The sequence below is a fragment of the Desmodus rotundus genome, chromosome 11 (genome assembly GCF_022682495.2).
Source record: "Desmodus rotundus isolate HL8 chromosome 11, HLdesRot8A.1, whole genome shotgun sequence".
NCBI classification, from domain to species: Eukaryota; Metazoa; Chordata; class Mammalia; order Chiroptera; family Phyllostomidae; genus Desmodus; species Desmodus rotundus.
This window is the reverse complement of record NC_071397.1, coordinates 40,317,220-40,333,552: the sequence shown is the minus strand read 5'-3', so window position 1 is coordinate 40,333,552 and position 16,333 is coordinate 40,317,220. Positions and strand designations below refer to the sequence as shown.

Below are 16,333 nucleotides of genomic sequence, written 5' to 3'. Positions count from 1 at the left end.
ATTTTCTTACCTCTGTTTCTTTAAAACAAGTTCTTGGTTGTATCTGAAAATGCTTTTCAAGGATTATAAAGTTATCTTTTATGAATACTTTGTAAACCTTCTGTACTAACAGTATAATTTCTCAGGTACTAGACTATTAAAAATGTTTAAACTAGTACTGTTACATTACCATTGTATGTTTCCTTTTATTGGCATTAAAGAAGACATCCATGTTTGCTAGAAACCACTAGTCAAAGACATCATAGTAATGTAGTGAATAAGTATCACCTGGACATCAAAATTTAATGTCTTAAGTTACATAATAAAGTTATTTTTTTTCTTTTAATTTTCACATCCATTAATTTCCAATGACACATAAAACATGCTTCTCAGAGCCCTTATACAATGACAATTTTGTTACCATTTGGGTCCTAATAGGCCTTGCTGTATCAACACTGTACCACTTGCATGCAGCTAACCTGAAGGGGCACAAAGAGTCGTTTTGTGACCGCCAACAGTGCATGGGCCATGGAAATGCGTTTTAAGAAGTTCGTGTTGTATAAGGGAGCCTACTTTGCAATTTAACTTGGTTCTTTTACTATATTTTTCTTCTCTTTTTATTCCTTTAATTTCTTCTGTTTTAAAAACTGCACCCAAGATGCCTTTGCAGCTTCTCCTGGGGAGGCCCCTGCAGCATCCGAAGGGGCCGCCGCACCAGCTACCCCAACCCCTGTAGCCGCAGCACTTGATGCATGTTCAGGAAATGGTGGGTTTAAAGTCACGAGCCTGTCTGTTGTTTCTCTGTCCTAATGTGAAACTCCCGTAGTTAGACGGGGCCATATGTTTTTCTAATTTTATTTCTGCTGAGTATAGAGTGTCATTCGTCGTAACTGAATAAATAATGCCAGCACTTAAAACATTAAGACAATGAAATGCATACTTATCAAAATTGACAATTTCTCAAGATTGACAATTTTTGTCAGTGCAAGTATGCACTCTTAATGTTTTTTATTCTCTAATGCTATATTGTAACTTTTTTGTAATATACAGTTTAATTACATAGGCACGTTTTAATCAATTTTCAAAGCTACCAGATTGACCAGATCAAGTAAGGATTTGAAGAACAACAATCTCCGATGCTAGATTGTAGGCTAATCTTACAGTACATTGAAGTGTTTCAGTTTTCTTAACTTGTGGTATCTGCTAAATTTTCTTTATTTTTTCTTTATAAAAACATCCTAATCACTGACCCCTGCTAATAGGATAGTTCAGTCCAAACAGCCTAGTGTGTAGCTAGTGCGTAAATATCCATATCAGGTGTCTCTTGCCCATAGTTATGATGCCAGCCTCTTGTCTCTTTCCTTACTGATGCTGTACGTGTCTCCACTTTCCTTTCCAAAAGACCCCTTTGCCCCGTCTGAAGGTAGTGCAGAGGCTGCACCCGAGCTGGACCTCTTTGCAATGAAGCCACCTGAGACCAGTGTTCCTGTAGTTACCCCTACAGCTAGCACTGCCCCTCCGGTTCCCGCCACTGCTCCTTCTCCTGCTCCCACCGCTGCAGCTGCCACTGCTGCTACTACCGCCGCCACCACTACCGCCACCGCCACCGCCACCACCTCTGCCGCCACCGCCGCCGCCACCACCACCTCCACCGCTCCTCCTGCTCTAGATATCTTTGGTGGTAATTTTTTGTTGTTGTTGTTGACCTCTTTGCATCTGGTGGATTGAATGCTGGTCCTTGCAATATACTGCATCCACAGCTACTACTGCATGAATAATGTGTAACCAAATAGTTCTCTAGAAACCACTTGCTGCTTATGTCAGAATTCTCCAGACTATGATTCAGAACTGGAAAGTAATACTGTGTCAGACTGGTTTGTCAAGCTGAGTAAAGGCATGTGTGTTCTTGGTCGTAGATTTATTTGAGTCTGTTCCTGAAGTCGCTGCAGCGCCTAAGCCAGATGCTGCTGCTAGCATAGACCTGTTTGGTACAGGTAAAACCAAAGCCACCCTTTTCTTACGTTAGTTTTCCTAGATGTTTTCATGATTAAGCTCTTTGTACTCTGTGATAATGCATTTGTTAGATGTCTGACTTTGATTTCAGCTTTCTATTTACTTCTGCTTGGTTTTGGTTTGTTTCACTTTTGGAAGATGCTTTCTCCTCTCCACCACAAGGGGCCTCTCCCGCGCCTGAGAGTTCTCTCACTGCTGACCTCTTATCCGGTGAGTCCTCAGAGCCTTCAGAGGGGTCTTGTGGGGGTTATGCATGGAGAGGTCCTTATGAAAACATGTGGGTTTGTCTTGAGTTCTTTTATACTCAAAAATCACTTCTTAAAATCTCCTTCTTTGTCCTATTACCAACTGATAAGGGTACTATTTCAAATCTAAAGTGATGAAAAGGCAGAAAAAGGTTTTCTCACTAAAAGCTTTGGCCTCAAGAAGTCAACTTTTATTTTCTTCTGGAAAGTGTGTATTTTAAAATCCATTCGTTTTTTTCTTAACTGTTAAGACTGCCTGCAGTCTTACTGCCTGCTGTTGAACATGAAATCTCAGAAGCCCTTTGTCCAGGCTCACGGTTACATTTCCCTGTGAGTGACGTGCAGTTTTTCCTGTTGTCTACTTCACTGCAGTGGATACGTTTGCATCACCGTCTCCTGCAGCCACTGCCTCTCCAGCAAAGGTGGATCCTTCTGGTGTGATAGACCTTTTTGGGGGTGCGTATCTCTCCTCCTTCAACACTTACAGAATCTTTTCTTTTCCTGAGAGCAATTTGTAGATCTTCTACTTCCTTATTTTTTTTGACCATGTGAAGTCATTCCCATCTCTTAAATGTAATCGTAGATTTTTAAGATCTTTTCCATTTCTTTGCCATCCTCATCTTCATCCTCATCAGTTTATCATAATTTTTCATGCATGGCCTAACATCTCCACATCATTGTGTTTTTAACTTTTTGTTCATCCTAATATAGAATCAACTTGTTGGAATTTCCTTCTACTGTTCTAGGTCCCTACGGGACCACCTTGGTGGTCCTGATCTGTTGGCTAAATCAACATTGCTATGTTCTTAAAGGCAATATAAAAATTAACTAAATTCAGAATTGTAAACAAAGAAGCCAGTCAAAACTGAAAGTATAAGTGCTAGATGTCATACATTATTCTGTAGGGTTTATTTATGTTGAGTTTAATGTTTTAAAATCTTCCCAGAGAATTGGAACATGTTATACCGATTTAAATGCATTTTCCTCTTCCTTTATATGTTATTTGAAGTCAGGAAAATGTGCTGAATTAACTCCTGAACTACTCCTTTGGAGGATACATTTAAAGTCTTCTGTTGGCAGTAAATTTATAAGGCAAAATGCAGGATTGAAGTGCTTTCTTCATGAGCGTCCATAAAGGTGCATACTGTTGGCTAAAATACCACCCTTAGCCAGTTACGCGCACTTGGAGTACTCTGTGTGCCGTGAGGGGTAGGCCAGGTGAGGGGCGCAAGGATGTCAGAGTCCAACATTCAGAGGCTCAAAATTGTAGCAAATAAACACAAAATCTTGATATATGGGTACAAGAGAGCCACTGCTGCTGCTTGAATTAAGTTCATTAAATTTTTTTTAATTAATAGAGTTCTAAATGGGTAAATTGTATTACATTTGAACAAAGTTAATTTTGGACAAAATTCTTAACACTTTGATCCTATTTTGATAGATGACAGGACTTAGTCCAAAAATTTTATTCTTAAAAAACACTCCTACTCTTACAAAGGTGTTGATTCTTAAGTATTACAGAACTCATATTTTGAGAGAATGCACTGGTCAGAGCATAATTCAATTCACTCCATCACTCACACATCCGTAGGTGACTGGCTCGCCATATCAAGCTCCACATCTAAGCATTTATCTGCAAAGTACTTAAATTATTTACTGTACTTACTATTTACACTCTTTTACTTTTTTGCTGCATAATGGATAATGGGTAGATGCATTTGGAACTAGTGCTTCTGAACCCCAACCTGCACCTCAGGCTGCTTCTAGTTCATCAGCATCGGCAGACCTACTAGCTGGTAATTAAAATAAAACGCTCTTTTGTGGAAGTTAAGTTTGGATATTTTTTTGTAGAAGTTAAGTAACAGATATTATTTAAATTTTAAGGTGCGTGTTTTCTTTCCCTTTTGAGACATGAACTTGAAAAACAAGGCTTTACATAACAGAAGGTTATTTCCCAGGATTCTATGAAATTAGTCTTAAAAATCACATTTGTGTAAAAGCCACCCTTGTGTCTCCATGGATGCCTCTAATCTGCCTTACTTTTAGTTAGCACTCTTCTTTTTGTTCACTAAAGAGGTACTCTTCTTATGTTTGACAACGGATTCTATAATATATGGGTCCCATTAGGAGAAATTGTCATTAATTTCTACCATTGGGTTGAAGCTGCTGTCACCTTATAACGAGCTGATCATTTTTCTATCTGAAAACTCTTGGAGTGATCCCAGTTCAGCAGGACTATGCTGTGGAATAGATTGGCACGAGATGTGTAGGGTTATTGCTTGTTGCCAGGATGGGACAGATAGAATAAAAGGAAACATGTCAAGGATTCACAGACAGTAAAAGCCAACTATCAGCCTTCCTTGAGGGCAAGGCACAGTGTGCTTAATGATAGCCAGACCTAGAAATTATGATTTTTACAGGCAAAGCACTTTCCAATTGCAAGAATGCAATAGTGAGTTTCAGGCTCAGGTTATTAGACTCACGGAACGCTGCCAGTCTCCCTCACTCAGACTTTACTTAGAAGGGTGCGTGACAAGAAACACAGCAGCAACATCACAGAGGCCTCAGATACTCAGTTGCAACTGCTGCTGCCCCTTTGCTCCCAGTCATCAAAGGGGATGCGCTTTTGGTGATGAAATTGGGAAGGAGCTGGTAAGAATGTGGGTCCCACCAGCACAGGAAAGTCACCATGTCCAGAATCTCTCAGCTTAAATTCTCTGCTAGCCACATAGCCTGTGATAGGGTGAGTGACTGGCTCTCATTTTTTAGTGTAATGAACAATGCTTACACCAGTGCACCAGGCTGAGGAACATTTATTCTTGGATTAGTAATGAGGAAAGGCTTCATCAGCCTTTAGCATTGTAGGACATTTGACATGAGGTCAAATATTTCTTCAAGAGACTTGCAGGAGTTATCACAAGCCCGCTCTTGACCTTTCCTTCCATCAGTCATTCAAACTGGTTATATAATAACCTTTCCCAGGGGCAGTGGCATTCTTTGTGTCTTTCCCATCCTTTCCTACAAACATGCCCCTCCTATTTGCCAAATCTACTTCATACCAGTGACGGCCAGCTGGTATTTTTCTGAATGATGAAGACTCGGGGTTCCACTCTGGACTGTGAAAGTTGCATATATGATAAGAGACAGTGCATTTAACACAAACCACAACTGTTTTCTTGGCAAAAAAAAAACCAAAAAAACAAAACCTAGCTTATTTTGCCTTTCTCCTGGTCTAGATATTCTTTATAGCAGCTTCAAATTGGTCGCAGAGACTTTCAAGCTCTTGCTTAACCAGTATACTTAATTCAGATTTTTAACTATAGCAATAAGATTTTAACTGGCTGCAGAAATAGCATAATTTTAAATGGCTATTTGGGGTAAATGACCTTGTCAATTTTAAAATGAGATTATTGACTATAAATTTTTGCTTTGAAGTTATATTAAGATTGAAATGGTATATTAAATCAAATGTTCTGGCTTTTTGCAGAGTTCTAGGAAGTTTTTCTCTGGGTATTCTCTCCAAGTCACTGAAATTATTGGTAGGATATAAATATTATCCATATCTCAGATAAAGTCTGCCTGGAAACTTGAGAGTTAAGTTTATAACAAGGAAAGGGAAATATTATTTCACACAGTGAAGAGTAAAGCTGTCAAACTCATCTCAATGTATATCAGCTGAAAATGTAGGTGTTTGAAAGATTAGACAGATTCCTGGATGATGGGTGGAAAAATGGGATTATTAAGGAGGATCAGGTGTGTTGAAGGATATGCCTAACTTCTGAGGTTGACATCAAGCAGGAAAACCATATTCTTCCACTACAGACACGAATCTGAGGTGACTGCTCCATAAGTCTGTGCTAATAAAGGGCTGTGTCACACACCTCTTGTCTTTAACGCCAAGGCAGGAAAGAATATGGGCCAGTCTATGAGACACTTTGTAGTTTCGCATTCTTTGTTAACCACATAACACAACAAAGAGCCACAGAAGTCCTTGAACTGATTTAAAATACAAAAATGTTCAGTATTGAATTAGTAACAACCTTCACTAAATGGGAAGGTCTGCGGAGGATCAATACTTTCATTCTCTGTGGGGCAGGGAAACAGCCGGAAAATGTGTCAGATAAAAGGTTCTCAGGCTGTTATTCCTAGAAATCTCAGATTGATCCTCATGAATGGAATGTGTTAACAACTGACTTTACTACTGAAAATAATTGAAATGACGTCATCTTTAACATAATGGACCAAGTGTAAGTGTGGGGAGAATATGGGAGGGAGTGTGTTTATCTACAAATAGTTTTAAATTTTGACTCTCTTGACCCAAGTAATATGATGTGTATTGACTGTCAGTTTTGATATGTCTGTGTTAATAAAACTTTTCTAAGTGCGTAGGCTGTTCCCTTTTAGAAAGACACATTTGTATGACTAAACACCTGTGATAAAAGGTAGTGGCATCTGTAGGAGGTTGAGCACCTAAAGACAGCTGGCAATTCAGTTATAGTGCAGGACAGTTCAAATATGCCTGCAGGACTTCCAGAAGCCTGCTGATTACTTTCTTCCTTTCAATTCCATAGACTACATTTCTTAATATAATTTACAACCATATAGAAAGAAAGAGTAGTAGTTTAACTTGTCTTAGTATTTACCTCTATTCCTGTGCTCTAACACTTTGTACTTAACAGGAGAAGTTCCCCAAACTCCTTATTAATGTCTATAAATTTCTCGTTTGGCTCTTCATTAGAGCATAGCAATAGAATTTTTCTTTAAGATAATCAGTTGATTATTTCATATCATTTTATAGCTTTTTAATTAGTCTAGATTAGTAAGGGCACTGACTTCATAACAACTGAGTACCACAGAGAAAAGTCATCTTTCCACCTCTTTGTCAAATTCATAAACCTATACGAAAGGTACAAGTCAGGTATTACTTCTGGCTGTGGGAAAGAGGATATGTAGTATTGTAGTAAAAAACCAGGGTCTAGAAGATTCCTGCACAGAATCCTGGCTCTGCATTTGCCATCATTTGGCCTTGGGCAAATTACGTAACCTCTCTGGCCTCAGTTCCCTCATCTGTGGAACTTCATGCGGTTGGCATTAGGATTAAATGAGCTAATGTATATTTTAGGTTAAACAATATGAAATTATGTTTTTGTAGCACCAAAATGATCAAATATTGGCAATTCCTGTGGCTCAACCTAATAAAATGCTTAGAACAAGTACCTGGCACTTGGCGAGCCTCGTGCCAATTTGACTTTACCCTTCACTGCCTCAGAGAAGGCACTAATTTTTTTCAACTGAATAGTGTTATTTATTCACCTATGGATGAGATCTACGTATCTGATGAAATTCAGTGGCACTAAGCAGATGAGCCCTGTGTAAATGCACATGTTTTTCTCTCTCTCCTACTAAGTCTTATGTAGGTGTGTTAACTTCTCTTGCATCCTTTCTTCCAGCCATGAAAAGATAGGATTGAATCAGGTGATCCTATGGCCCTCCCCAACACTAAGATGATGTGATTCTATAATATATTATCATTTTTGGCAAAGTTTTAAGAAACTGCGAGTTAAACAATTATCCCCACATTCACCTGTAGCAAGGAGAACTATATCATAGAACAATTGCCTAAATTAACCAGAGCCATATTCCAACTTTGAGGTGCGGGATGTTCCACAAAAGTCAGCTAACACAGCCACTAATCTCCCAGAAACCAAAATGGTCACATCCCCCAAAATAATTACTGCTCCCGTCTCTGCTTCATACTGATATTAGTTCTTAAAGATACAAAGAATGTCTTTTCTTCAGTTAGGAAAGTTACATGATGCTTATGTCACTCAAATACTAAAATCACTAAAAGTAGCCAACATGAACATTAAAGACGATCTTCTAATAGGTAACAATTTTTGAAATCACAATTTTTTAATATACGTACAAGACAAGCTAGAACCCAAATCAATACCAGTTCCCGGGAACAACGCGACTTGAACGTCACTGCCTGCTTTAGAGAATAGTAATGACAGAATTTCACTGGATGCCATTTTCAAACTTATGAATTGGTTTTATGGAATGTAAGCTTAATGATTTTTTGAAACATTCCTAATATTTTTTGTAAGCAATTTCTGAAGAAGAGAAGATATAACTATTTTAGAAAAGAATTGCATATTTTTGTACAAAAGCAGTGCAGATGAACTCTGTTTCTGCTGCTGTCTGTTGATAGAGAGAAATGATTTGCTTCCAGCCTTCAAAAGATAAATATTTAATTTGAGGTTTGCTTACTTTACAATGGTCTGATTTCCCTGCACCTTTTATATTCAGGAGTTCCCTTCATTCAATAAATATTCATTCAGTGTTTTACATTGCCTGACTACCCGTGGAAACGGTGAGAAAAGAAGACATAGTTCGTGATATGAAAAGGCCATCCCTGGGATTGGTGGGGGCTTAGGGGTAAGAATAAAGAGTTATGGTGGGGCTTGGCTAGAGATATGTGCCCAGTGCCAAGGACTCGGAGGCAGAGCGCATAATTCAGTCATACCTGGTGTGGGCGGGATGAGGGTTGTTGGGGCTGCTAGCAACAGAAGGCGAGGAATCCCTCCCGGAGCAGGCACCTGACTCACTATGATGGTGCAATAAGCCGCATCCCAGTTGGCAGGGGTGGGGAGGGAGCCAGAGACAGAAGAGCTTGCTTGCTGTACAAAGGAATCTGTACTCTGTGAATCTAAAAGTTATGGGAACCCAGTGAAGGATTGTAGGCAAGTAACTTTGTCAACATTTTTCATTCGAAAATCACTCTGGCTGCAGTGCAGAGACGAGATTAGAGAAAGTCCAAACTGGAATCTCTGCTGGGCGACTGGGAACCCTGAGAGCAGTGTTGGGAGAGCCTACCCTCGGCAGTAGCCGCAGTGGGACTGCCATGTATATGAAAGATCAAAAAGGACTTGGTGGAAGAGTGCATGCATGTCTTTATGATTTGTATTTTATTGTTATACTGATTCAGTGTGTACAACTAGGCATTTTCTAACTACCTGGTATTGTGATTTAAAGAAACATAAGTCAAATATATGAAAATAATTGTCTGAGACCTTCTTAGCTTTCATGTACTCTGCTATAATAATAAATTTGGTTGCCACAGGTTCTCTTAACAAAGGTATATATACTGGTATGCTATCTTATATCTAATTAACTTATATCTCTATTAATACATGTCAGATAGCAAGATGCTTAAAAAACTTCTAAAAAACTAACTTCCCAGGTGCCATTAACTTCTCTCATCTACATGTATCAATTCCTTTTCGGCCTACTCTAACTTTTTTGACTATGTTTTTATGGCCTTTACCCATGTTTAGTTGTTCCTGCTTATATATTTCTGGAACTGTTTTTCCTAGGATTTGGGGGTTCTTTCATGGCCCCTTCTCCATCACCAGTGACTCCAGCTCAGAATAACCTGCTACAGCCCAACTTTGAGGTTGCTTTTGGAACAACGCCTTCGACGTCTAGCAGCAGCTCTTTTGATCCATCAGGTAAGGCAGTGGTTTTCAAACGTCCTTTTCATTTGTTCTGATTATAAAATAAAACATCTAAGGTTAGTATGATATCAGCAAATGTATACATAATATTGAGTGATGACCTGGTTTTAAAACTGTTCAATAAATCTCTCATTCAGTAGCTTAAGTAAATATTTTCCAGTACATTTTGGTAGCACTAAGAATAACCTTTAATCCCTTTCTGTGTTTCTGTTTTTAATTTTATAGCAGAAATCTAACTTAACATGCATACCATCTGTTTGCATGAGCTTACAGGCACATGGTTGAGAGATGATTAATGGAAAACGAGTACTTTGTACTAAACCTTGTACAGTATCTGAACATGTGGACACTCCCCTGCTGTTGCTTATACCCTCTGAAGCTTGCATGGCCCTCAATTTTATGGAGTTGAGACACAAATAGTATTCTTTGCCGGCCTTTAACCTTTCATCCTGCTGTCATTTTGTTTGTATTCTCTTCCATTCTACTCTTCCCATGCTGGGTCCTTACTACAAATTTTCAATTGGTGAGTTTTTGGCAATTAAATGTGTTTCGGAAACACCCTAAATATTATCCGCTGCCTGACAATTTGGTTGCTTCTATTGCCAGTGCCTCTAGTTGAATGCTGTTCTTTTTCAATTTAGAATCATTGTATAGTAGTATGTATGGTAATATGCATAGTTTTTTGATAAAAATTAACAACCACAAAATTTTTGACATGGAGTATATTGAGGCGTGTAGCTGAGTTTGAGCTCAGTTCAGGCTCCAAAGTCTGCACTCTTTCCTGTACATTACACAGATTTATTTTTTCATTTGTTCATGTTCATTAGTATTCCCACACTTTATGAGTAGGCATATGTAGAGATGTTCTTTTTGGTGTTACAGTCATAAGTATGAATTATATGCCTTCTTTTATAAAATTGTATCATCACTTATTTCCATAGTTTTTTTAAAAGACAGTCTCCCCTTAATTTTCTATGTGGTCTATTTTCTTTTCAATTATTCTGAGCCTGGTCTGTTTGATTTCCAGTGTTTGATGGTCTAGGTGATCTTCTGATGCCAACCATGGCACCAACTGGGCAGCCGGCACCCATCCCGATGGTACCTCCCAGCCCTGCAATGGCAGCAAGCAAAGCCCTTGGGAGTGATCTTGACTCATCTCTTGCCAGCTTAGTAGGCAGTGAGTAACATAGTTTTATTTAACTGAAACACGTGTGATTTTTCCCTGCCTCTTCATATGTATTGTTTCAGGATTTACTTGTGGATGAGTATGTTAAGGAGTGGGCAGAAATTCTTAGTGCTTTACCTGGTACAGTTTCTTGGAAGATAAGCTATCTCTATGCCATAGTCTTACAAACAGTATCCATGCCCTTTTAATCTAAATTACCAAAGGTATAGTTAGAGAGCATATACAAGTGTGAAGTCAAATGCATTGCGTATAATAAGTACTTAATTTTTCATTTCATTTGGAAATGTGAATATAGAGTAACTTAAATGCAAGATATTTACTAATTGAGCATCCAAGGGAGTTTTAGCTACTCGTTCAACAAATACTATTTATTGAGTGCTAGGCATTCTTCCAGGCTCTAGAGATAAAATTAGTGAACAAAACAGGTATAAATTTCTGTTTTTATGGTGCTCTGAAAAGACAAAGACAAACATTTTCAAATAAATAAATTCTATAGTGAGTTAGGTCATAAGTGCCATGGGGAAAAAAACAGAACAGGCAAAGAGGGGTAAAGAGTGCTACAGTGTGGGAGCTAGAGTAGGCCTCACTGAGAAGGTCAAATCGAAGCAAAGGGTGGAAGGTAGAGGAGTGAGCCATGTGAATATCTGAAGGAGAACATTTGCAGGCTAAGGAGGAAGCCAGGACAAAGGCACTGGGGCAGAAGATAGCCAGGCATCTTCAAGAGACATCAAGGAGACCAGTGGTAGAGCTAAGTAAGTGAAAGAGAGGGGCCTAGGAGGTGAGAGCAGCTATAATAAAGACCTTTTTATTTCAATTCTGAGTTTGATTTTTTAGTAGGTGAATGGGTTTAGCATTGCAAATACTTTCCATTTTACTCAAGGCTCTATCAAAAGTTTAGCATATCATTTATACAGAATTTTTCCTATGCATTATCCTGTGGACATATTTTTATGTTCCACTCATTATTCTTAGTCTGGGCATCCATGAAAATGCTTTGATGACACCCATGGAGAGGTTATTTGATTGTTTCTTCCTACTCTAAAATATGATCTCATTGATGGATAGTCTGCAGTGGAAACTGCTTTTGCTGGACACTATAATGCACCACCCAAAAACAGAGGATTTTTACCTCTAGCTGCTGAGGGTGCCATCAGCACACAGACCTCAGATGCCAAATCCCTTTGAGAATTATCTCAGCCAAAGAAAGCTGAGCCACCAGAGGAATAGCCAAACAATCGTGATAAAGAACAATAAATTTGAAACACACATTTTTAAAATGCCATTTTCTTTTTTTTTAAAGATTTTATTTATTTATTTGTAGAGAGAAGGGAAGGGAGAAAGAGAAACATCAGTGTGTGGTTGCCTCTTACATGCCCCCTATTGGGGACCTGGCCGACAACCCAGGCATGTGCCCTGACTGGGAATCGAACCGGCTACCCTTTGGTTCGCAGCCCACACTCAGTCCACTGAGGTACACCAGCCAGGGCAATAATCCAATTTTAAAAGAGTCAAATGACTTAAACATTTCTGCAGAGAATGTATGGCCAATTTGCACATAAAATGATGTTCAACATCAGTCATCTGTGGAATACATATCAAAACGACAATGAGATACCACTTCACACCTGTTAGAATGTCTATAATAAAAAAGACAGTTCATAACCAATGTCAATGAGGGTTTGGAGAAATTGAAACCCTCCAACATTGCTGGTGAGAAGGCAACATTGGGCAGCTGCTGTGGAAAGCAGTTTGGCAGTTTCTCACAATGTTAAACATAGAGTTACCATGAGGCAGAGGGTGCACCATGTGACAGCCTAGAAAGCTCTTCCCCCAGACCTCTGTTCAGCTCTGCACACGCCTCACCTTCACCATGAGGCCTTGCCTGAGCATCCTGTTTAATGTGCCTGCCCGCACTCTCATCCTGCCCCACCCGCTCCTCACCCTGCTCTTCCTTTTTATTTTTCCACAGGCTTTCCATTTTACCTTTTAGCAGCCTACATAATTTACTTTCTTATACACACACACACACACACATATAGTTTTATCATCCATCTCATCCCATTAGGATGTAAGTTCCTTCAGGATTGGGACTTTTTTCTTTCAGTGACATAACCAAGTGCTTAGAACAGTGCCTGGTATGTGTAGGGGCTCAGCAAATACAGGGACCGGCACAAATAATGCCTTTTTTATTACAAAACCTTTTATTAAAAACTCATAAGCATGTAATTCTGTAGCATAACAATATCACACTCAAGCATACCATATGATATTTTAGGTGAAATGTTCAAATTAAAACTATAAATTTTTACACCCATATTATTATCCTACCAGCCGTACTCAAGCAGGCCTCACTTCTGCTGGACCGTATATTTGCTGACGTAATAAATGAACTGAGATTAGAACAGAATGATTAAGCCAGTTGTGTCAGAATCCCCAAGACCAACCACCCTCACATTCATGGGTTCACTAGAAGGACTCAAGGACTCAGCACATATTTGTAGTAACAGCTAAAATTTATTACAGCAGAGCAGTAAGGATACACGCTGGGTCATCAGGGAAAAGACACAGGCAGTCTGGAGGAATCCACACTCAGATATCCTTATGCTCTCTCCTTCCCATGAGGGGAGGAACATGCAAAAATGTGGCAATGTGGGTGATGCTTTCGCACGAGGACGCCATTTAGAGACTCAGCACCCAGGGTTTTTACTGGATGTTGGTCATGTAGGCCCTGTCTGCCTAGCGTGTTCCCAAAGTTTCAGCCTCACAGACAGAAAGCAGGCATTCAGCATAAACCATGTTGTTTGTATAGTTTAGACACAGTAAGCCACCCTTATCATTGGGAAAACCTTTATCTCAGTGTAGAGAACAGTTTACTAGCTTGGTTCCCAGATGCCAGCCACACAGACCTTTCTAAGCTAGCAGTCTCAAGCCTGCTGTTTACTCTTTTCTGAACACCAGTTGACAATAAAATGTGATCCTTAAGTATAACATAAAGTAAAAGAAAATGTTAGATTTGTGAATGTTTTCTAACATAGTTTCTCCTTTGTAAAACTGAATGTAGTCATTCCTGGGCAAAACATGGACTTTTTGTAGACCTCTGAGTCTTTGATCTTTTAAATGTCATATCATTTAAGCTGAGTATAGAGATTTAAATTCCTTTTCCTTTTATCCATTTATAGATCTTGGGATTTCTGGCACCACATCCAAAAAGTAAGTGTTTTTTAAAGTATCTGGTTTTCTTGTGACAGTGTATTTGTACTTATTTGACACAATCAAACATTGTTCTCATTAAGGTAATTACTCTTTCTCAGGCTAGGTAATTAAAAAATTGGTTTTTATTTCATTCTATTTTGGGGGATTTTTTGTTGTTGTTGTTATTCTACTGAGACATCCAAACTGTTGGCTCTAGCAATGAAAAGGAATAATCTAGTTCAGTCTCCAAGATTGTCACAAAGTTATATCTAGAAATATTGGGGAATTATGGTTTGAATACTTCCATAGCTTTAAATTCTAGATTCATTACAATATTACTAGCTAACATTGATTTTTAAAAGTCTCATGAAGGATTGATTTTAAGAAAGTCAGTATGAATGTTAAACAATGGACCGTCTTTTTAGATGCCTAGTTCAACGTCTTTAATTGGGACCCATTTTACAATAGATGGGATCTTACAGTCACTGTAGGGCAGGCTGTGGTCATGATAAAGTTGTGTGAAACCTTCTGTCGACCCAGAATGTGCCATCACGGATGCATCTCAGATGCAGCAAACTATGGGCATATCGTACTTATGATACACTTATCTGGAAATTTTTATCACCCAGTGAGGAATTCAGTTAAATTTTGTCACATATTTTTCTGGTAGAAGTGATAGAAAATTCCTGTTATCTTTGAGGTCCAGACTCTAAATTACTTTGTCAAATGCTTTTATACTTCCTTAGTTACAATACGGTAAGACTTCTCTATAAGTTTTAACCTTTTCTCTTTATTATCACTGGACTCAAGCAGACTGCTTCTAACCCCAAATAAAAGTACCTCAGGAATCACGCGGCATTCTTTTCTGATTAGTATGTTTTTGGTTTTTCGTTTGTTTTGCATACTTGATTTTTAGGGGAGATCTTCAGTGGAATGCTGGAGAGAAAAAGTTGACCGGTGGAGCCAACTGGCAGCCGAAAGTAGCCCCAGCGACCTGGTCAGCAGGAGGCCCACCAAGCGCCCCTTTGGTAGGTGGCCCCAGAGGCCAGGGCAGTATAGGCAATTTGCCCGTTTCCACATGTACACAGCAAAGTACATTTTGCTTAATTGTGCTACTGACACTGTACTTTTTCATCCACATCAAAGAAATATAAGCAAGATGTAATATTTACAAAAATGCAAATTTTATTGACTTTGTACTTGATAAAGATTAGGACCTATTTTTTAATTTTAATTATTTCAAAATAATATGTGTGCCTCTTGAGATACTAATTCTTTATTAGTATAATTATGGAGATCATTTTTCAAAAGCATTTAATATTATTGATCATTATCTATATTTTATCACATTTCTTGCTCAGATTCCCTGATTGTCTTAATAAGTAATGAAAACTTTCTTTCTTGCCAGAAAGATTGGGCAGTTTTCTATTGTGTAAGTGAGCTTTTGTTTTAAAATGTTACTAATTCTGCTCACCATTTTTAAAATCGAAACTACTAACACCATCTTTTCTATAAAGTGTAAATACATTTTATTTCGGTATATTAAACTTCTATTAATGTATTATTACCAGCATTCACTCTGTGAGATAGAATATCACTGGTAATAAAGGCTAATTATTATTTTGTGAAATTTGCTACCATAAAAAGGATACTATCAGTGTAGCAAAACTGACTGTTTTTTTATATGTGCCCCATACTCAGAAAAACGAGGCTAGTCATTGTTTCCCAAGTTCACGCCTAACTTTTCACCTTTGGTTACCACCTTCACCTGTCTATATCATGCCCATCCCAAAGGCTTTCTCGGTACTGTACTCTCCTTGTCGCCTGAATTAATCCTAACCATCACCCACCAACCCCAGCCAAACAAATATGCATGGAAGTAAATTAATATAATTAGAAGATAAACATTTTAGATAGACTTTATTAAAACTATTGTGTTCCTGAAAGTAATTTAAATAGGTGTGTTTTGGAATTTAAAACATAGTGTTTTTTAAATAATTTTATAAATAGTAATGTTTTTACATATAAGCAGTTTTACAAATAAAAATAAGGTCAAACCAATCTGAAAAATACCTTTGGAACCAAAATTTGCCAGTAAACAGAACTAACAATATTCATTGAATTACAACTTATACTATAGTTTCTATAGGAAAATAGATTCTGTTCTCAAAACCCACTTCCTCTGGTGTCCCCACCAGATT

The 16,333-nt window shown here is 38.4% G+C and overlaps 1 protein-coding gene across 5 annotated transcripts in view; it reads left to right on the top strand.

The window, feature by feature from the left end:
* The window catches only part of SNAP91 (synaptosome associated protein 91), a 143,695-nt gene that overhangs the window by 107,819 nt on the left and 19,543 nt on the right, over positions 1-16,333 (top strand). For 3 of the 5 annotated variants that reach the window (XM_053913851.2, XM_053913850.2, XM_053913852.2), the window contains exons 16-25: positions 638-745; positions 1,382-1,660; positions 1,896-1,973; positions 2,131-2,202; positions 2,610-2,693; positions 3,950-4,033; positions 9,614-9,748; positions 10,782-10,931; positions 14,120-14,150; positions 15,049-15,160. In XM_053913851.2, coding sequence (XP_053769826.1) covers positions 638-745; positions 1,382-1,660; positions 1,896-1,973; positions 2,131-2,202; positions 2,610-2,693; positions 3,950-4,033; positions 9,614-9,748; positions 10,782-10,931; positions 14,120-14,150; positions 15,049-15,160 — 1,133 coding nt within the window. The remainder of the gene's footprint in view (positions 1-637; positions 746-1,381; positions 1,661-1,895; positions 1,974-2,130; positions 2,203-2,609; positions 2,694-3,949; positions 4,034-9,613; positions 9,749-10,781; positions 10,932-14,119; positions 14,151-15,048; positions 15,161-16,333) is intronic. The other 2 variants (XM_053913853.2, XM_053913854.2) reach the window with 2 other exon arrangements.